Genomic DNA, 17,088 nt, shown 5'->3' with positions numbered 1-17,088 from the left:
CAAGGGGCAATGCCTTCAAACTAGAGCAGAGCAGATTGAGATTGGATGTTAGGAACAAGTTTTTTCCTATGAGGGTGGTGGAACACTGGAACAGATTGCCCAGGGAGGTGGTTGAGGCTCCATCCCTGGAGATATTGAAGGTGAGGCTGGATGAGGCCCTGGGCAACCTGATCTAGTTGGGGATGTCCCTGCTGACTGTGGGGAGGTTGGACTGGATGACCTTTGGAGATCCCTTCCAACCCAGACCATCCTATGACTCTTCTATGAGCCTATGTGCCTGTCTAGCTCACTGCTGCACACCTGCATGCAAACGCAGGAGCTGCCGTTGAAACGTTGCAGAAAGTCACCCTTCTGCTTGTGTCTCTTGTAACTGCCCCATCCCACATGGCCTGGGAAGGTTTTCAGTCACTGTTCTCTCCTCTCCCTGAGGCAGCCCCCCACGGAAGCACATTGTGGATACCGATATGGAGTTTTACCACACGCCCACCCACAGTGATGCCAGCAAGAAGCGGCTGATTGAAGACACCGAGGACTGGCACCCCCGGACAGGCACCACCCAGTCCCGCTCCTTCCGCATCCTGGCCCAGATCACCGGCACTGACCACAGTGAGTACTCTGCTGGGAACAAAAGGGAGGGCCTCGGGCAGGTGGTTTTAAAAAATGGGGACAAGGGGAAATATGAGGACACGCTGAGAGAGTTGGGGCTGTTCAGGCTGGAGAAGAGAAGGCTCTGAGGAGACCTTCTTGTGGCCTTCCAGGATCTGAAGGGGGCTCCAAGAAAGCTGGGGAGGGACTTCTGAGGGTGTCAGGGAGTGATAGGACTGGGGGGAATGGAGCAAAACTAGAAATGGGTAGACTCAGACTCTGTTGCCAGGGGCAGATTTAATTACATCAACTGTTGATTCTCTGGCAGAATGCCTCTAGAAGCCAGTGATAAGGTATTCTGAAGTAAAGGTGATTGTCCATGTGTGAGCAGAACTAGAAATGGGTAGATTGAGATTGGATGCTAGGAAAAAGTTCTTCCTTATGAAGGTGGTGAGACACTGGAAGAGATTGCCCAGGGAGGTGATGGAAGCCTCATCCCTGGAGGTTTTTGCAGCCAGGCTGGATGTGGCTGTGAGCAACCTGCTGTAGTGTGAGGTGTCCCTGCCCATGGCAGGGGGATTGGAACTGGCTGAGCCTTGAGGTCCCTTCCAACTCTCACAATTTTATGATTCTAACTTCCATTCATCTTCCACTTCATGACTCACCTTTCTTAATGCTAACATGGGAAGGGAAAGGGCAGAGACCAGCAGAGCTACCTGTCAGCAATCCTGATGGCAAAGAGGCTCTTTTATAGACACACTTCCTTTCCATTGGGGCATGGAACTGAGCCTTATAACTTCCTGTTTCAGTGAAGGCTTTGGCAGAGGGGAGAATTTCAGTGTAATAAAACTGAAATTCTTTAGGCCATTAGGCTGGGTGCCTCCAAACAAAAAGAAACTACAGAGTTGAGCCCCCAGTGCCCAGAGTGCCCACCCCAGTGGGTGGACACAGGCAAGAGTGGATTGCTACCCATCGATCCTGTACCCTTATCCATCTGGCTGCAGAGTTATTGTCTTTCTCTTTCTTCCCTCTCTGCTCTCATGGGAGAGAGATGCTCTCTTATCTGGTAACATGAGGGAGCATCAGAGGCCTCTTTGGCCTGAGTAATTTTCTTTTTCCTGTGCAGTCTTGGCCTGTTTAGGCCTAATGCCAGGGTAAAAAGTTGGGGGGGAGGGGGAGAAAGAGCCTTGGGGTGTTGGTGAACCCTAGCTGGGGAGAATGGGAGTGTTGGGGTTTTGGTCTGGTGTTAGGATTAGATTGGGAATTTCTTTGATCTTTCTATGCTTTGCTGTGTTCACCACTATGCTTCGTGGGTTTTGTAGTATATGAATTGCTTTTCCATTTAACCTTTCCATGACTATCCAATCCATTTGTGTCAGCATTCTTCCTTTGCCCCTTTTGGAGCAATAGAGCCAAACTGTCCTGCTCTAAACTAGGAGAGTGGTACAGTAGTGCCTTCAATGCCTTAAAAAATAACACTTTCCTAATTTGTTGCAGTGAAAGAACCAGTACAGGAAGCTGCAAAGAAGACAAAGTGAGTTGATGTTTCGCATTTTTATTACTTGCATACATTGTTATTTCTTTTAATACTTTAATCCTTTTGCATGTCTTCATTCTTAACTGATAGTTTGGTGCATTTGTGTGACACCCGGGTGGTGTGGTTTGTTTTTTGTTTTTTTTTCCTAAGTGTTGCTTCTAGTTTTGCCTTCTGGCTTGGCATGTAAAAATTTGGATTTTTTTGTTGTTGTTGTGACCAACCTTTCTAAATCTGGTGGTGAATTAATGACTGTGCAGGAGTTTGAAGATTTCCCTAAGCCTGAACCGATTGGGTTGGGGTTTTTTTTCTGTGCAAGATCAGCTTTGTCGACATGCTGTTCCTTTTCCTAAACCTAACCAGGCAGTGGTTTGTTTTGTGAGTTTGATTTGTGTTCTTTGATTTGTGAGTGTGGATCAGATTGCAAAGCATAGCTGGAAAAAATGGTACTGCTCTGGACTGCAAATGGGGGGCAGCTGCCTTCTTTGGGCTAAGTGCTGATTGTGGTGGGTGGGAATTACCCCCCAAAATAAAACTGCCAGACTGGCTCAGCTGGAAAGCAAATGAAGCTCTATTTACAAGCAGACTAAAATCTAGAAATATGGACTGCAATGAGTATGTACAAAATACACAATATTTACATCTATTTACAATTTATACACAACACAAGAAGTCAAAACCAGGGGGCTGGACAAAACCAGGGGGCTACCAACAGCCTTCCCCCTCTCTGCTCCTTTCTCCCCAACCCTGTACAGGAGAAAGAAAGAGAAGAGCAGAGAGTAGTTTGTTAGTACTTAGCCACAAGAAGAACATAGCCAAGGTCAGCAGCAGCCAAGCAAAAGCCACCAGCTGGTATCAGCTAGAGCCAAGAAGCTGAAAAGAGAGAAAATTTAGTTTATACAACTAACTTGCTGTTACTTATCAGACCAAAGGGATTATTTAGACCTTATCATTTCTTTCCCCTTTTACATCCAACGGTAATTTATTTACAGTCTACCACTTTCTACTCAAGATCTGTAGAAAATTTTCCTAGGCAGCAGCCTAAAACTGCCACAACTGCTCCAAATGAGAAGCCACTTGTGGCTAAATCTAATGGTTCATGCAGCTCAGTGGGAGTTGTTCTACTGACTTGGCCTAATGCTCCCTCCAAGCTCTTGACAGAGAGAGGAAGGCAGCATGTAGACAGGAATAGTGCATGGAGATTGCATGCTGGCTTGTGAAACTGCTTGAGACAACCTTTCTTCCTTTCTTATTTTTTTTTCTTCTATCACTTCTGTTTTGTTTTGTTTCTTTTTCCACAGGGAAAAGGTTCCCATCCACGTCCTTAGCCCCAAATATACAAAATTACGTGACTGGCACCATGAAGTCTCAGCACGTGCTCTTAATGTCCAGTGATTTTACCCAGGCTGCAAAAGCAAAAAAAAAAAAAAAAGAAAAAAAATATAATAAATAAATATAAATAAATCCTTCCTTCTTCTTTTCCATCTGCTTTGCAAAAAAAAAAAAAAAAAAAGAGCGAAAAAAAAGAAAATGTATTTCACTAGCCTTACTGTAAGAGAAGTCCTATCCTTTTCTATTACTTTTTCTAACACTTTCCTACTGATGTGTAAAAAAAAAAAAAAGGGGGTGAAAATGTTTTTGTGCTGATCACTAGTTGGCAAAAAAACTTCCTTTTCCTTCCCCCCTGGTATTTAAAACAGAACAACTCCTGGTGACTGAATCTCCCAACATGCAGGAGATGGCTGCTGCATTTATTGCTCTTTTGCCTTAAAGGAGTCATTTGCCTTGCTGAGTTTGAGTTTACTGTAGGTTGTTAGAAAGCAGAAAATTATGACAAATGGAGAAGAAGTTGTGGTACTTTGATTTTTTGGGGAAGGGGTGTGGTGTTGGAGGGAGAAGACAAAGAGGAACTGTATGCACTTGCTTCAAACAAGAATAATTAGCTTGGATCTCAGCAGCCTTTCAGCAGCGGGTCAATTTTAGAGTGGTTGTAAATGTTTTACAATGCAGAGGCTAACCTTTAAATGACAATAATAATAGTAATGCTACTGCAATGTTGTGATTTGAAGTGCAAGCTCAATAGAAAGATTCTGCTTCTTAAACTGAGAAAATGTTCGTATTGTGGAAATCTTAAAAAAAAAAAAGAACAAAAACCCAAACAAAACCCCAACCAAATATACCTGAAAAATATGTTGCTGTGTACTTCTAAGAGCCTCAACACATCCTCTAACAGGAACAAAATAAGAGAGTAGTATTTATTTATTACAGAGTGAAGCTCGTAGGCTTTCTGCTGTTTTATTTATAAAAGCTTCCTGGCCCTGTGATTCTCCTGTAAAATACTGTATTATAGTAGCTACACAGTCAGTAATTTATGCTTTCTGAAGCTTTAAGAGTATTTTAATAAAAGTTGCTTTTATCTTAGCTGTCTGTTTTTCTTCTGAGTCTCTTGAGTTCCTTGGCCTTAGCGCTCTCCTATGCGGAGCTGCGTAATTTCCTTACACCTTCATCCCTCTGGATCGTACAAAGCTGTCACGAAGAGGAGAGTTCCTGGTTGTGTTTTTTAAAAGGGGGCGTGTTTGTGTTGGCAAAATCAATGTGAGATTTGCAGAAATCAATAAATTGTTTGGGCTTTTTTTCTGGGGGGGAGGTGGGGCTACAGGAGTAAGAGTTCTAAGCGCAGTGTTTATGGAACTGGAGAAGTCTCGGACTGTAAAGGTGAATTGTAAAGCACACACAGAAGCCTAATCTTTCATCATTTCTTAATGAGAAGTGTTGCAATTGGCTTGTAGTTTCTGCAGGTGACCTACAGATCTTACTGGTAGAATTGGTGTGAACAGAATCATGTCCAGTCCAAATGCTTCTGCAGACTTTTGGTGGGGGGGGGGCAGTCGGGTTATTTTTGTTGCGCAGCTTGGAAAAGCAGAAGGAATTGAGACCTTTGGAAGCATTTTAAGCCTGTGTTTCCTTTTCAGATGGCTTATACTGCTGTGCAGTGCAACAGTAGCTTATAGTATTTGTCATTTTATGTCTAGGAAAAGCCCAACAGAAAATGGAGACTTCAGGTAATAGCCAAGTTGTCTGACACTAACAGTCACCCACGTGGATGCCTAACAGCATACAGTACAATTAGATTTGCACTGGTAATGATAGACTAAGGCACGTCACATCTTACACACCATTTGGGTTCCCCCCCTGGGGACAGCAAGGCACTTTAAGAGTGTTTTGACTGAGAACTGGCAGGCAGTTTGACTGCCCCCATCTGTCTTGTTACTTGGTAGTGAGCACTGTTACTAAACCCCCAAGTGTGTTACTAAACCCAAGTGTGGAGCCGACCGCGCACCCAACACAGTTTAATCATCTGATAAATGCTGCATATTAAAGTAGGAATATGAAGGAGTGTATTAAATGTTTTGCTGGGTTCAAAGATTGGAAAGGTGGGAGTTTCAGAGGCCAGCAATGCAAGGAAAACTATCATGGTTATCCCTTTGGACTCTCTGTATAGTTTTCTTCAGAAAGACAAAGTGGTTTGAACCCTCCAAGTGTTCCTATTTTGTTTTGAGATAGGGTTGGGTGATCGGTCGGACGTGGTGATCTTGGAGCTCTCTTCCAACCTGGTTGGTTCTGTGATTCTATGTCATTAGCTGCTGGAAGTATATTCACATGAGCATTTAACTTACCATTATGCTGATCTGTCTGCCCAGTTCTTTTCCCTTTGAAGGGTGTTGCTTTATTGAGCCCTCACTGAAATGTGTCAGTTTCAACTCTTAAACCAGTTGCATAAAGCTTAGAAAAGCAGTGTGGCCTTTAGCTGGAGCCAGTGCAGAGGAGGGCAAGGAAGCTGGGGAGGAGCTGGAGAATAAACCTGATGAGGAGTGACTGAAGGAGCTGGGGATGGTTAGTGTGGAAAAGAGGAGGCTGAGGGGAGACCTCATTGCTCTCTACAACTCCCTGAAACGACCTTGTAGAGGGGCTGGTGCTGGTCTCTTCTCAAAGGTAATTAGTGATAGAACAAGAGGGACCAGCCTCAAGCTTCACCTAGGTAGGTTTAGACTGGACATTAGGAAGGATTTTTTCCCAGCAAGAGTGGTCAGGCATTGGAATGTGCTGCCCAGGGAGGTGGTGGAGTCCCCAAGCCTGGCTGTGTTTAAACATCTAGGTGGGGTGGATGTGGTACTTGGGGCTATGGTTTAGGGGTGATCCTTGTAGAGCAGGGTTAATGGTTGGACTTGGTGATGCTGAGGGTCTTTTCCAACCTCAATGTTTCTGTGATTATGTAATGTTTATAGATGTGTTTTAGCAACTGATTAATTCTAATTCTGTAGCACTCTTCTTTTCCACCATGTTTTAGATGTTCACTTCTAACAATCTCCTTTTGACCAACCAAGTACAGATCTGGGTTTGGCCTTAAATTGTGCAGTCAGTGCATTGTCCTGAGTAAGGATGCATCTGGATTTCCTAGATTTGTAGTTCAACTAATCCATAGCCACTGGGAAGCAGTTGTCTTGCACTTGGTCAGCCCTGAAAACAACCTGTTTACAAATCATGTTTTAACTCTGTGTTATAAATATCCATAAAGCATCCCTGCAGGTCTGCCTAATGGAACAGGGTCCCAGGATATCTGTGTTAATAAAAACTCTGGAGCTGCCAAGACTTTGGAGAAGCCACCTGTTCCAGAATTCCCATCTATACCTTTACCACCTATGAGGTCTGCTCCTTGGTCTTTCCTAACCCTATTCAATAATTTTCAGCACTTAAGGTTCCTTACTTGATTGAGATTTTTTATTTTTCATCCTAATATAAAAAAAGAAAGGAAGGAAGAAAAAAAAAAAGGCAGCAATGCCTGCTCCTGTGGCTGATTTAGGCCACTCAAAACTAGTGTGTGATTGATTTAGTCTAGTCAAAACTAGTGTGTGATTGGTCTCTACCTTGTAGTTTACTTTCTTGTGTCTCTATTAGAGTGAGATGTTTGATGGATGCTTTACTTGAAGTAGAAGGCTTTGAGATAGTGTTTTCTAGACTTAGTTTATGTTTGCTGTCATGACTGTAAGGAAGAAAGGATTCAGAAAAGAATATTGTGAAACACCCACTCCAACTTTCACAGAATTAACAGCCTAAAAACTGTGTAAAGCTTCAGGGAGTCAACCCCACTAGGACTTGTGTCTGTTCCTTTTCTAGTCAGTGACATCATGTAATGCTAAATATCTGTGCTCCATCTTTCTAAAAGTAAAAGCACTATTTGGCTTTCTGAGTTTATAAGCAGCAGGACACTTGTCAACCTTCAGTAAAAGGGGCAATGGGTGGAAGCTGAGCCATAGGAAGTTCCATGGAAACAGGAGGAAAACTTCTTTCCCTGTGAGGGTGACAGAAGACTGGAAGAGGCTGCCCAGGGGGGTTGTGGAGTCTCCCTCTCTGGAGATATTCCAAACCCACCTGGCTGTGTTCCTGTGTGATCTGCTCTAGGTGCTCCTGCTCTGGCAGGGGGTTGGACTGGATGAGCTTTTGAGGTCCCTTCCATCCCCTAACATTCTTTAATTCTGTGTATTATGCCTCATTTTATCCCCCTATTTGTATTTCTGTGGGGTTTGGGTTTGAGGTGGGTTTTTTCCCCCATTTCCTAACACTTCCCTGCAGTGTCTCCTGTTCAGCATGCTCTTTCACTGTGGGTTAAAAATCTCTTTCTCTCTGTCTGCATTTGATTTGGTTACTGTGAATGGAGTGAAAACAGTGCTAGGTCAGCACCTGCAGCTGCTCTTTGGCCGATAGTGGAGTCTTCTCCTGGCAGTCTCCCCTCTCCTAGACTTCCTGAACATCTTGCTGGAGAAGCTCCTGGGAGGTAAATCATTCAGAGGCAATTCTGATTCAGTTAATCATCTACCTGTATGTTGCTCTAGCCTGGATTTGTCTGTCTTTGGGGAGAGAAGGTTGTCTGTCGCTCACTTAAAATGAAAAGTTGTTAATCTGGCTGGTTATTGGCTGGAGGGCTGGGCTCAGAGACTGGTGGTGAATGGTGCCACATCCAGCTGGCAGCCTGTCACTAGTGGTGTCCCCCAGGGATCAGTGCTGGGCCCCATCCTGTTCAATATCTTTATTGATGATCTGGATGAGGGGATTGAGTCCATCATCAGTAAGTTTGCAGATGACACCAAGTGAGGAGCAGGTGTTGATCTGTTAGAAGGTAGAAGGGCTCTGCAGAGGGACCTTGACAGGCTGGATGGGTGGGCAGAGGCCAATGGGATGAGACTGAACAAGGCTAAGTGCAGAGTTCTACCCTTTGGCCACAACAACCCCAAGCAGCACTACAGGCTGGGGACAGAGTGGCTGAGAGCAGCCAGGCAGAGAGGGACCTGGGGGTGCTGGTTGATAGTAGCTGAACATGAGCCAGCAGTGTGCCCAGGTGGCCAAGAGAGCCAATGGTATCCTGGCCTGCATCAGCAATAGTGTGGCCAGCAGGAGCAGGGAGGTCATTGTACCCCTGTACACAGCACTGGTTAGGCCACACCTTGAGTGCTGTGTCCAGTCTGGGCTCCTCAATTCAAGAGAGATGTTGAGGGACTGGAAGGTGTCCAGAGAAGGGCAATGAGGCTGGGGAGGGGTCTGGAGCACAGTCCTGTGAGGAGAGGCTGAGGGAGCTGGGGGTGTTTAGCCTGGAGAAGAGGAGGCTCAGGGCAGACCTCATTGCTGTCTACAACTACCTGAAGGGAGGTTGTAGCCAGGTGGGGGTTGGGCTCTTCTTCAGGCAACCAGCACCAGAAGGAGGGGACAGAGTCTCAAGCTGTGCCAGGGGAGGTCTAGGCTGGGTGTTAGGAGGAAGTTCTTCCCAGAGAGAGAGATTTGCCATTGGAATGTGCTGCCCAGGGAGGTGGTGGAGTCACCATCCCTGGAGATGTGCAAGAGAAGCCTGGATGAGGCACTTAGTGCCATGGTCTGGTTGATTGGATAGGGCTGGGTGCTAGGTTGGACTGGATGAGCTTGGAGGCCTCTTCCAACCTGGTTGATTCTATAATTCCTGATGGGTACCATTCACTTACATGTGCCCAAGCACCAATGTTCTAACATGAAACAAAGCTGCTCCTTTAAAATGCAAAACTGAATGCCAGACCCCTAGACAGAGACTTGTGCTTGTGAAAAACACAGAGGAACATCCTGTTGACCATACCTGTGCATGTTTTGTGCAACAACAAACCCAAGATATGAGATTGACATTTTCTCCTTCAAAGTAATAGTCTCAACCAGCTGAGAAAGCTGAGGTGCAACATGACAATAAACTATGTCAAGTCTCTCTCTGTTTTGTAATGCCCTTTTGAGGTTATTGTTTGGGTTTTTTTTTTGATGTCTGGGAGAAGAGGGTATTTTCAGGAGCTGACATGGGATTAGTCAGGAACGACTTTGAAATAGGCTGTCCAGGGAGGTGGTGGAGTCCCCAAGCCTGGCTGTGTTTAAAGGTGGTTTGGATGTGGTGCTTGGGGATATGGTTTAGGGGTGAACTTTGCAGAGTAGGGTCAATGGATGGACTTGATGATCCCAGGGGTCTTTTCCAACATGAAGGATCTAGGATTCCTATGAAAGGATGGTGGGTGAGGGCAGAGTTTTGCTGGGACGAGAGGCCAGCACCTTTTTCATAGCTGTCAGAATTCCATACAGAGCAACTGCTGTGTGCCATGTCAGACTTTCAGTAACACAAAATTAGGTCATCCAGAGGTCAGGAGACTTCCTTTTGCCACTCAGGCCCTATGCTGGTTGTCAGTGACTGGCACAGATCTTTATTTTCCCAAGGGGTGTTCAGTCTGGGTTTCTTTTTGGCTGAAGCTCTGCTATTTTGTCACAGTGTGAGAGCTGGAATCCCCCTCCCACACCAACAAGGACCAGGCTGGCTCAGTCTGGAAGCCAATGAAGCTGTATTTACAGGCAACACTGCAGTCCATGATGACATGCAATGGATATGTACAAATAGACACTACTCATGACATTTACAAATATGTACAATCAACAGAAAAACACAACCAAGCCCCCTGGCTTCCCCCTAAGGGGCCAAGCCAGAAGGACTCCCCCCAGACCCTCTGGCAGAAGGCAGAGAAAGCCAAGAAGCAGAGAGGCTGTCAGACTTAGCTTGGAAGGTCAGTATGCAGGGGGTGAGCTAGAAAAGCAGCCAGAAAAGCAGCAGGCAGGCAGAGAGGAGACTGCCCAACCTTGATTTGAGTAGAGATTCTTAAAGATTTCTCTCTCTCCCGTGGAAGTGTTCAGAACAATCATTATTTTGCTTTCTTACACCCAGTAGTGATTTGTTTCCATCCTTTCACTTTCTGTGCTGGAACTTTGGGAAGAAAAATTAAAGACACAACCTTTAAAACCATTACACATTTGTGCCACCCGCTCCAGAATCACCAAGGAGGAGAAGGAGCTTGCTATGAAATGTGTGAAGGCTCTGGACTGGATTAGTGGCAGTCTTTGTACTGTAAAGCATAATTCTCTTGGGTTTTTTTTAGTTCTTTATTGACAGCCTAAACTGGTTAGGTGGCAATAGAGCCAACTACTGTAATTTACAGTGTTATCATTCAGTTGCACAGATGCAGCATCCTCCTCTGAGCTGAGCAGTAAAATATTTTATGAGCAACTGCAGCCTTTTCAGAAAGTTGCAAGAAGTCACCTTAAAAAAAAAGTCATTCTGGCAACTTCAGACCACAGAATTTGGCACTTCCTGAGAAATATATAACTAACAGAAAGCAGATCCAGTGCCAGCAAGCCTTTAGATGGCTCTTTTGTGTAGGTGCTTTTTACAGCCCTACTTTTATCTTTCCTATTAATGAAATTATTCCTGATAGTCATACATGCAAAGACGACTTATGAAACAGTAGATATCAATCTTGATTTTTTTGTTTCTTTTTTGTTCTGGACTTTTTATGATTAGTGAACAGTCAAAAATACTCTCTGCAGAAACTCTAATCTGGAAGAGTAATTCCTTGCTCCTTTTCTGGTTACTGCCAGAGCACATGAAAAATGGAAATACAATAAGTGTGTATGTATGAAAAGAAGATTGGGAGTCAGTTTGCTCCCTGTGGAGCATAAAGTCAGTGTGATTTACTCCCTTTCTCCTTACCTTCTTCCCTTTGTTGTGACTTAAAAGGCCTCACAAAGAAGCTGTATGAAGTTTTAGAGAACTTGAGGGTCTTGTCTCTGCACACCTCTGTTTTGTTGTGAATTGACCTAACTGCTGCTGTCCTCTCCTCAGCTTGGCCAGATCTCCTCTTTTAGGGCAGGACTGACATTTCTACAGCAGTTTTGCTGACAATTTGCCTCAGCTGCAGTCATCACCCAGAAAGGAATTTGCAAGACAAGTGTTGCTTATTTGCAGTGTATTAGAAGGGCTGTGGTTAGTAGGTAAAGAGAGGATCTCCTCCTCCTCTGCCCTGCTGAGGCTGCATCTGAAGTTTTGTGTCCAATTCTGGGCCCCTCAGTTCAGAAGGACCTCAGGACACTGCTTGAAAGAGTCCAGCACAGAGCCACAAAGATGCTGAAGGGAGTGGAACATCTTCCTTATGAGGAGAGCCTGAGGGAGCTGAGGGCTCTGGAGCTTGGAGAGGAGGAGCCTGAGAGGTGACCTCATTGCTGTTGATAAAGATGTGCAGGGGGAGTGCCCAGAGGCTGGAGCCAGGCTCTGCTGGGTGATGCCCAATGCCAGCACAAGGGCCAATGGTGGAAGTTGAGGCATAGGAAGTTCCACGGAAACAGGAGGAGAGTTTTTTCCCTATGAGGGTGACAGAAGACTGGAAGAGGCTGCCCAGGGGGGTTGTGGAGTCTCCCTCTCTGGAGATACTCAAAACCTGCCAGGAAGTGTTGCTGTGTGATCTGCTCTAGGTGCTCCTGCTCTGGCAGGGGAGTTGGACTGGCTAGTGAGGGGTCTGGAGCACAGCCCTGTGAGGAGAGGCTGAGGGAGCTGGGGGTGTTTAGCCTGGAGAAGAGGAGACTCAGGGGAGACCTCATTGCTGCCTACAGCTACCTGAAGGGAGGTTGTAGCCAGGTGGGGGTTGGGCTCTTCTCCCAGGCAAGCAGTGACAGAAGGAGGGGACACAGTCTCAAGCTGCACCAGGGAAGGTTTGGGCTGGATGTGAGGAAGAAATTTTTCCCAGAAAGAGAGATTGGTCATTGGAATGTGCTGCCCAGGGAAGGGGGGGATTCACTGTCCCTGGAGGTGTTTAAAGTAAGACTGGTTGAGGCACTTAGTGCCATGGGTTAGTTGATTAGATGGTGCTGGGTGACAGGTTAGACTTGATGATTTCTGAGGGCTTTTCCAACCTGGTTAATTCTGTGATTCTGTGATGGTTTGAGGTCCCTTCCAGCCCCTGACATTCTGTGATTTAATTGGCAAACAAGTGTCAGGTTGGGTGGAAAAGGAGGTTTCAGACTGACAGAACTAAAACTCTCAGATCTTTTACGGTTGGCTTGGTTTGGTGACAAGCAAAGGAAGTAGAGTTTCTAATATCCTGGTTGTGCTCTCCTTCAAGTTTGTTGTCTGGTTTTGGAGTCACTATTTTGCCCAGGTAGTTTAGGTGTATGGTTAAGCAAATCTGGCTTTCAGCTCTCACCTTTGGCTGTAAAAAAGCTCCCAAAAGTACTTTTGGTACAATCTGATTCCTAGGGCTTGAGTATTGGGTTCCTAGGAAAGAAAAACAAAAAGTCCTGGTGTGCTGCTCAGTGGTTGTTGTGAAAGCTAGAAATAGACTGTTTGGTGTTTTTAATGAAATGAAGAGATGTTTGTTCTCCATGTATTGCCTTGTTATAATTACATGTGACATTTACATCAACTAGGAAAATACCTGCAGAGTTCCCTGCTCCAGATGCAGGAAGCTTTCTGACAGCTGAGAAAGCTCTTCCTCCCCCTGAGAAGTGCTCTGTGGCCACACAGACCTCTGCGTTCCCCTTGCCCACTGCCGCTTCAGCAGCCCTGCCTCTGGAAACAGCCCTCGGGCTGCCACCCACTGCTGCCAGGTACATCCCTGCCAGATGCATTAAAAAAGGCATGATCAGAAACTATCATTTTCCATCTAGTTTCACCTGATTTTTGGTTTTATTTTCCTGATGATAGTCCTGTCAAGATGGAGCAGTTGACAAGTGTCTCCTGGCCATGACTCTGCTCTGGAGATGTTTGTAGCCATTAGAAATCTGAGTAGCTTTTAGTTGTAAGTTAGGAAAATGTTATCTGTTATGGAGGTGGAGAAACCAGTCATGGGCAGGAGTTGCCCAGGCTAGGGAAGGAGGTGATGGAAACCAGCCCTGAGGAAAAGGACTTGGGGGTGCTGCTGGATGAGAAGCTGGCCAGGAGCAGGCAGTGTGAGCTTGCAGCACAGAAGGCAAATCACAGCCTGGGCTGCATCCAAAGCAGCATTGCCAGCAGAGCCAGAGAGGTGATTCTGCCACTTTGCTCTGCTCTGCTGAGACCTCACCTGCAGTGCTGTGTGCAGCTCTGGAGCCCTCAATACAGGAAGGCCATGGACCTGATGGAGAGGGTCCAGAGGAGGGACACAAAAATGCTCAGGGGGTTGGAGCAGCTCTGCTCTGAGGACAGGCTGAGGGAGCTGGGGGTGTGCAGCCTGGAGAAGAGGAGGCTCCAGGGAGACCTAAGAGCAGCCTGCCAGGACCTGAAGGGGGCTCCAGGAAGGCTGGAGAGAGACTGTTTGCAAAGGGCTGCAGGGACAGGATGAGGGACAATGGCTTCAAACTAGAGCAGAGCAGATTGAGATTGGATGTGAGGAACAAGTTCTGCACCATGAGAGTGGTGGAACAGTGGAAGAGGTTGCCCAGGGAGGTGGTTGAGGCTTCTTCCCTGGAGATATTCAAGGTAAGGCTGGATGAGGCCCTGAGGAACCTCATCTAGTTGGGGATGTCCCTGCTGACTGCAAAGGGGGTTGGGCTAGGTGAGCTTTGGAGGTCCCTTCCAACCCAAACTATTCTGTGACTCAGTTGGAAGCTGACTGTGTTGTGCAAAGTTGGAGTTGCAGGGTGAATAGACAGTGTCAAAGTGTGACCAAAGGTTTTTGAGAGAAGGCTCAGTGGAGTGTATCCTGTATGATGCTTCACCGTTCCATGTTTTATTCCCCTGGCATTTAGAGATCAGTCATCCTTGCTTGTTTTGGGTGTGTTTCTCTTTTGATTGCCTAGCAGCCAAAGGTTTTTGGAGAAGAATACAGGCATGAACTTGTGTTGTGAAGGGACATGAGAGTATAGGTTTGCCAAGAGGCAAAGAAGGTGCTTCCCTCAGTAATTAATGCTTTGGGACATTAAACCAAACCTATTCTTTCATATGGGCAAGTAGGTCTTTTAAGAATCCTTAGATGAACTCTTCCTAAGCTTTCATTAGCATTGCCAGAGTTTCTAATAAGTGTTTGATTAATGACTTTGTTCTTCAACTGCTTTTGGGCAGGCATGAAGCATTTCTGCCTCCCTGTGAATCAAATTCTTTCAATAAAACCTTAAGCTGTCTGTCTAAATCATCTGTAAGTCATACAAGGTAAATTATTTAAGGTGTATCTACAGTAGACTGCCAAATGCAAGATCCTGCAGCTGGGTCAAGGAATCCCAAGCACTGATATAGGCTGGGCAGGGGCTGGCTTGAGAGCAGCCCTGAAGAAAAGGCCTTGGGGGTGCTGGGGGATGAGAAGCTCAACAGGAGCCAGCAGTCAGCACTTGCAGCCCAGAGAGCCAAGCAGAGCCTGGGCTGCAGCAAGAGAAGTGTGGCCAGCAGGGCCAGGGAGGGGATTCTCCCCCTCTGCTCCACTCTGCTGAGACCACACCTGGAGCTCTGGGTCCAGTTCTGGAGCCTCTGTTCCAAGAAGGGTCTGAAGGTGCTGGAAGGTGTCCAGAGAAGGGCCATGAGGATGAGCAGAGGGCTGGAGCTGCTCTGCTCTGGAGACAGACTGAGAGAGTTGGGGCTGTTCAGTCTGGAGAAGAGAAGGCTCTGAGGTGACCTTCTTGTGGCCTTCCAGGATCTGAAGAGGGCTCCAAGAAAGCTGGGGAGAGACTTTTGAGGGTGTCAGGGAGTGACAGGACTGGGGGAATGGAAAAAAAAAAAAACCTAGGAATGGGTAGATTCAGATTGGATGTGAGAAAGAAGTTCTTCCCCATGAGGGATGTGAGAGACTGGCACAGGTTGCCCAGGGAGGTGGTGGAAGCCTCATCCCTGGAGGTTTTTGCAGCCAGGCTGGATGTGGCTGTGAGCAACCTGCTGTAGTGTGAGGTGTCCCTGCCCATGGCAGGGGGGTTGGAACTGGCTGAGCCTTAAGGTCCCTTCCAACCCTGACAATTCTGTGATTCTGTGATTTTCAGGGAGCATTTTTGCATTTAGATTTGAAAAGTGGCATAAAGTGTAGTTAAGTGTTTGAAGTGTTTTGTTGGTGTCTCAAAATCATTTTAAAAATACAGAGCAATTACTTGGATGATCTTGAAATTTAGAAATTACTTTGGAGCCAGTCTGGCTTTCCACTTTTTTAAGTGTTTGGTTTGGTGTTTTTTTTTTTTTTTTTTTTTTTTTTTTGTTTGTTTTGTTTTTTTGGTTGTTTGTTTTTTTTTATTCTTCTACCTGTTCACATTTTTCTCAACAGAGTTCCCAAGTTGGGAAAATGAAATGGGGGTGAGGAGCTTAAGACCTTAGATTCTCTATCAGCAAGGATTACCCAAATTTCCATGTTTATTGTGAAAAAGGGAGTAAGCTAAATATTCTTCAGGGTACTTTCTGTCAGCACTACAGACACTTGAATGGATCCACATTTGAGTGTCCTGGGCCCTGGTTTTGCTGGGAATGAGCCACAGGTGCGAGGCACAGTTTAGGATGGGGAAATTGAAGTCTGATATATGCTGAGTGATGACTTAGAGTCATAGAATGGTCTGGGCTGGAAGGGACTTCCAGTCCAACCCACTTGCAGTCAGCAGGGACATCCCCAACTAGATCAGGTTGCCCAGGGCCTCATCCAGCTTCACCTTGAATATCTCCAGGGATGGAGCCCCAGCCACCTTCCTGGGCAACCTGTTTCACTGTGCCACCATCCACATGGTGCAGAACTTGTTCCTAACATCCAATCTCAATCTGCTCTGCTCTACTTTGAAGCCATTGTCCCTCACCCTGTCCATGCAGTCCTTTGCAAGCAGTCTCTCTGCAGCCTTCCTGGAGCCCCCTTCAGGTCCTGGCAGGCTGCTCTTAGGTCTTCCCAGAGCTTCCTCCATACTGAACAACCTTCAGCCTGTCCTCATAGACTTCCTGAGGGGAAAGTTTAATTTGTGGGTGAACTAAAACTTGCTGCTGTCCACATTAGCATTCAAGTGACTAATGCATTGCCTGATGTGTCTGTGAGCTGGGAACCCTGCAGCCACAGAACTTCCAGCCTGGCACCGTAGCCTGGTACCATAGCCTGGTACCATAGCCTGGTACTGTACTGTGTCTCTGTCAATCTTTCCTGCTGTCTCTTTTTTCTCCTCTGCCTGTTCCAAGCTTCTGTGCTAGTAAAGCACTGCTGGAAAATCCTCTGGAAAGCGTGCCTGATGTCAGACCTGCTCCTTCTCCTCTCCTCTCTCCTTTCAAGCAGAGATCAAACATTAAGAGCGTGGCTGCTGCTGCCGTGTCTGCTGCCCTTGCTGTCCGGGCCAGGTAGACATCAACTTTCAAAGCAACATTTTATAGCTTGGTTTAAGACTTCAAGCTCACACAAGAATAATCAGTCCCTGGCAGGGTGGTGAAATCAGCTCTTTCACAAAAGCAGAGAGGGTAAGTTGTTAGACTATGTCCAGGGCTCTCACACCCTGTTAGCTTAGCTCCAGACTGCTGCTGTGAACCTGGGTGAGTAATTCTCCCTTTCTGATCCTCCTCATATCTGTTTTATGGGACAGTCAGCAAATGAACTGTAAATAATAGTTGTGTTGCGTGGGTGACAAAGCATAATCTGCATCTTTGAGTAACTTTTGGATGCTTGACAATAATCCTGAGT

At 46.1% G+C, this 17,088-nt stretch overlaps 1 protein-coding gene across 2 annotated transcripts in view; it reads left to right on the top strand.

Annotated features, from left to right (window-relative positions):
- Positions 1-17,088, top strand: part of PDLIM5 (PDZ and LIM domain 5) — a 188,203-nt gene that overhangs the window by 115,670 nt on the left and 55,445 nt on the right. For both annotated transcript variants that reach the window (XM_054383212.1, XM_054383211.1), the window contains 2 exons: positions 434-606; positions 2,083-2,119. In XM_054383212.1, coding sequence (XP_054239187.1) covers positions 434-606; positions 2,083-2,119 — 210 coding nt within the window. The remainder of the gene's footprint in view (positions 1-433; positions 607-2,082; positions 2,120-17,088) is intronic.

The sequence above is a fragment of the Indicator indicator genome, chromosome 8, assembly GCF_027791375.1.
Source record: "Indicator indicator isolate 239-I01 chromosome 8, UM_Iind_1.1, whole genome shotgun sequence".
In the NCBI taxonomy this organism is placed as follows: domain Eukaryota; kingdom Metazoa; phylum Chordata; class Aves; order Piciformes; family Indicatoridae; genus Indicator; species Indicator indicator.
Note: the sequence above shows the minus strand (reverse complement) of the source record. Positions and strands in the feature narration are given on the sequence as shown.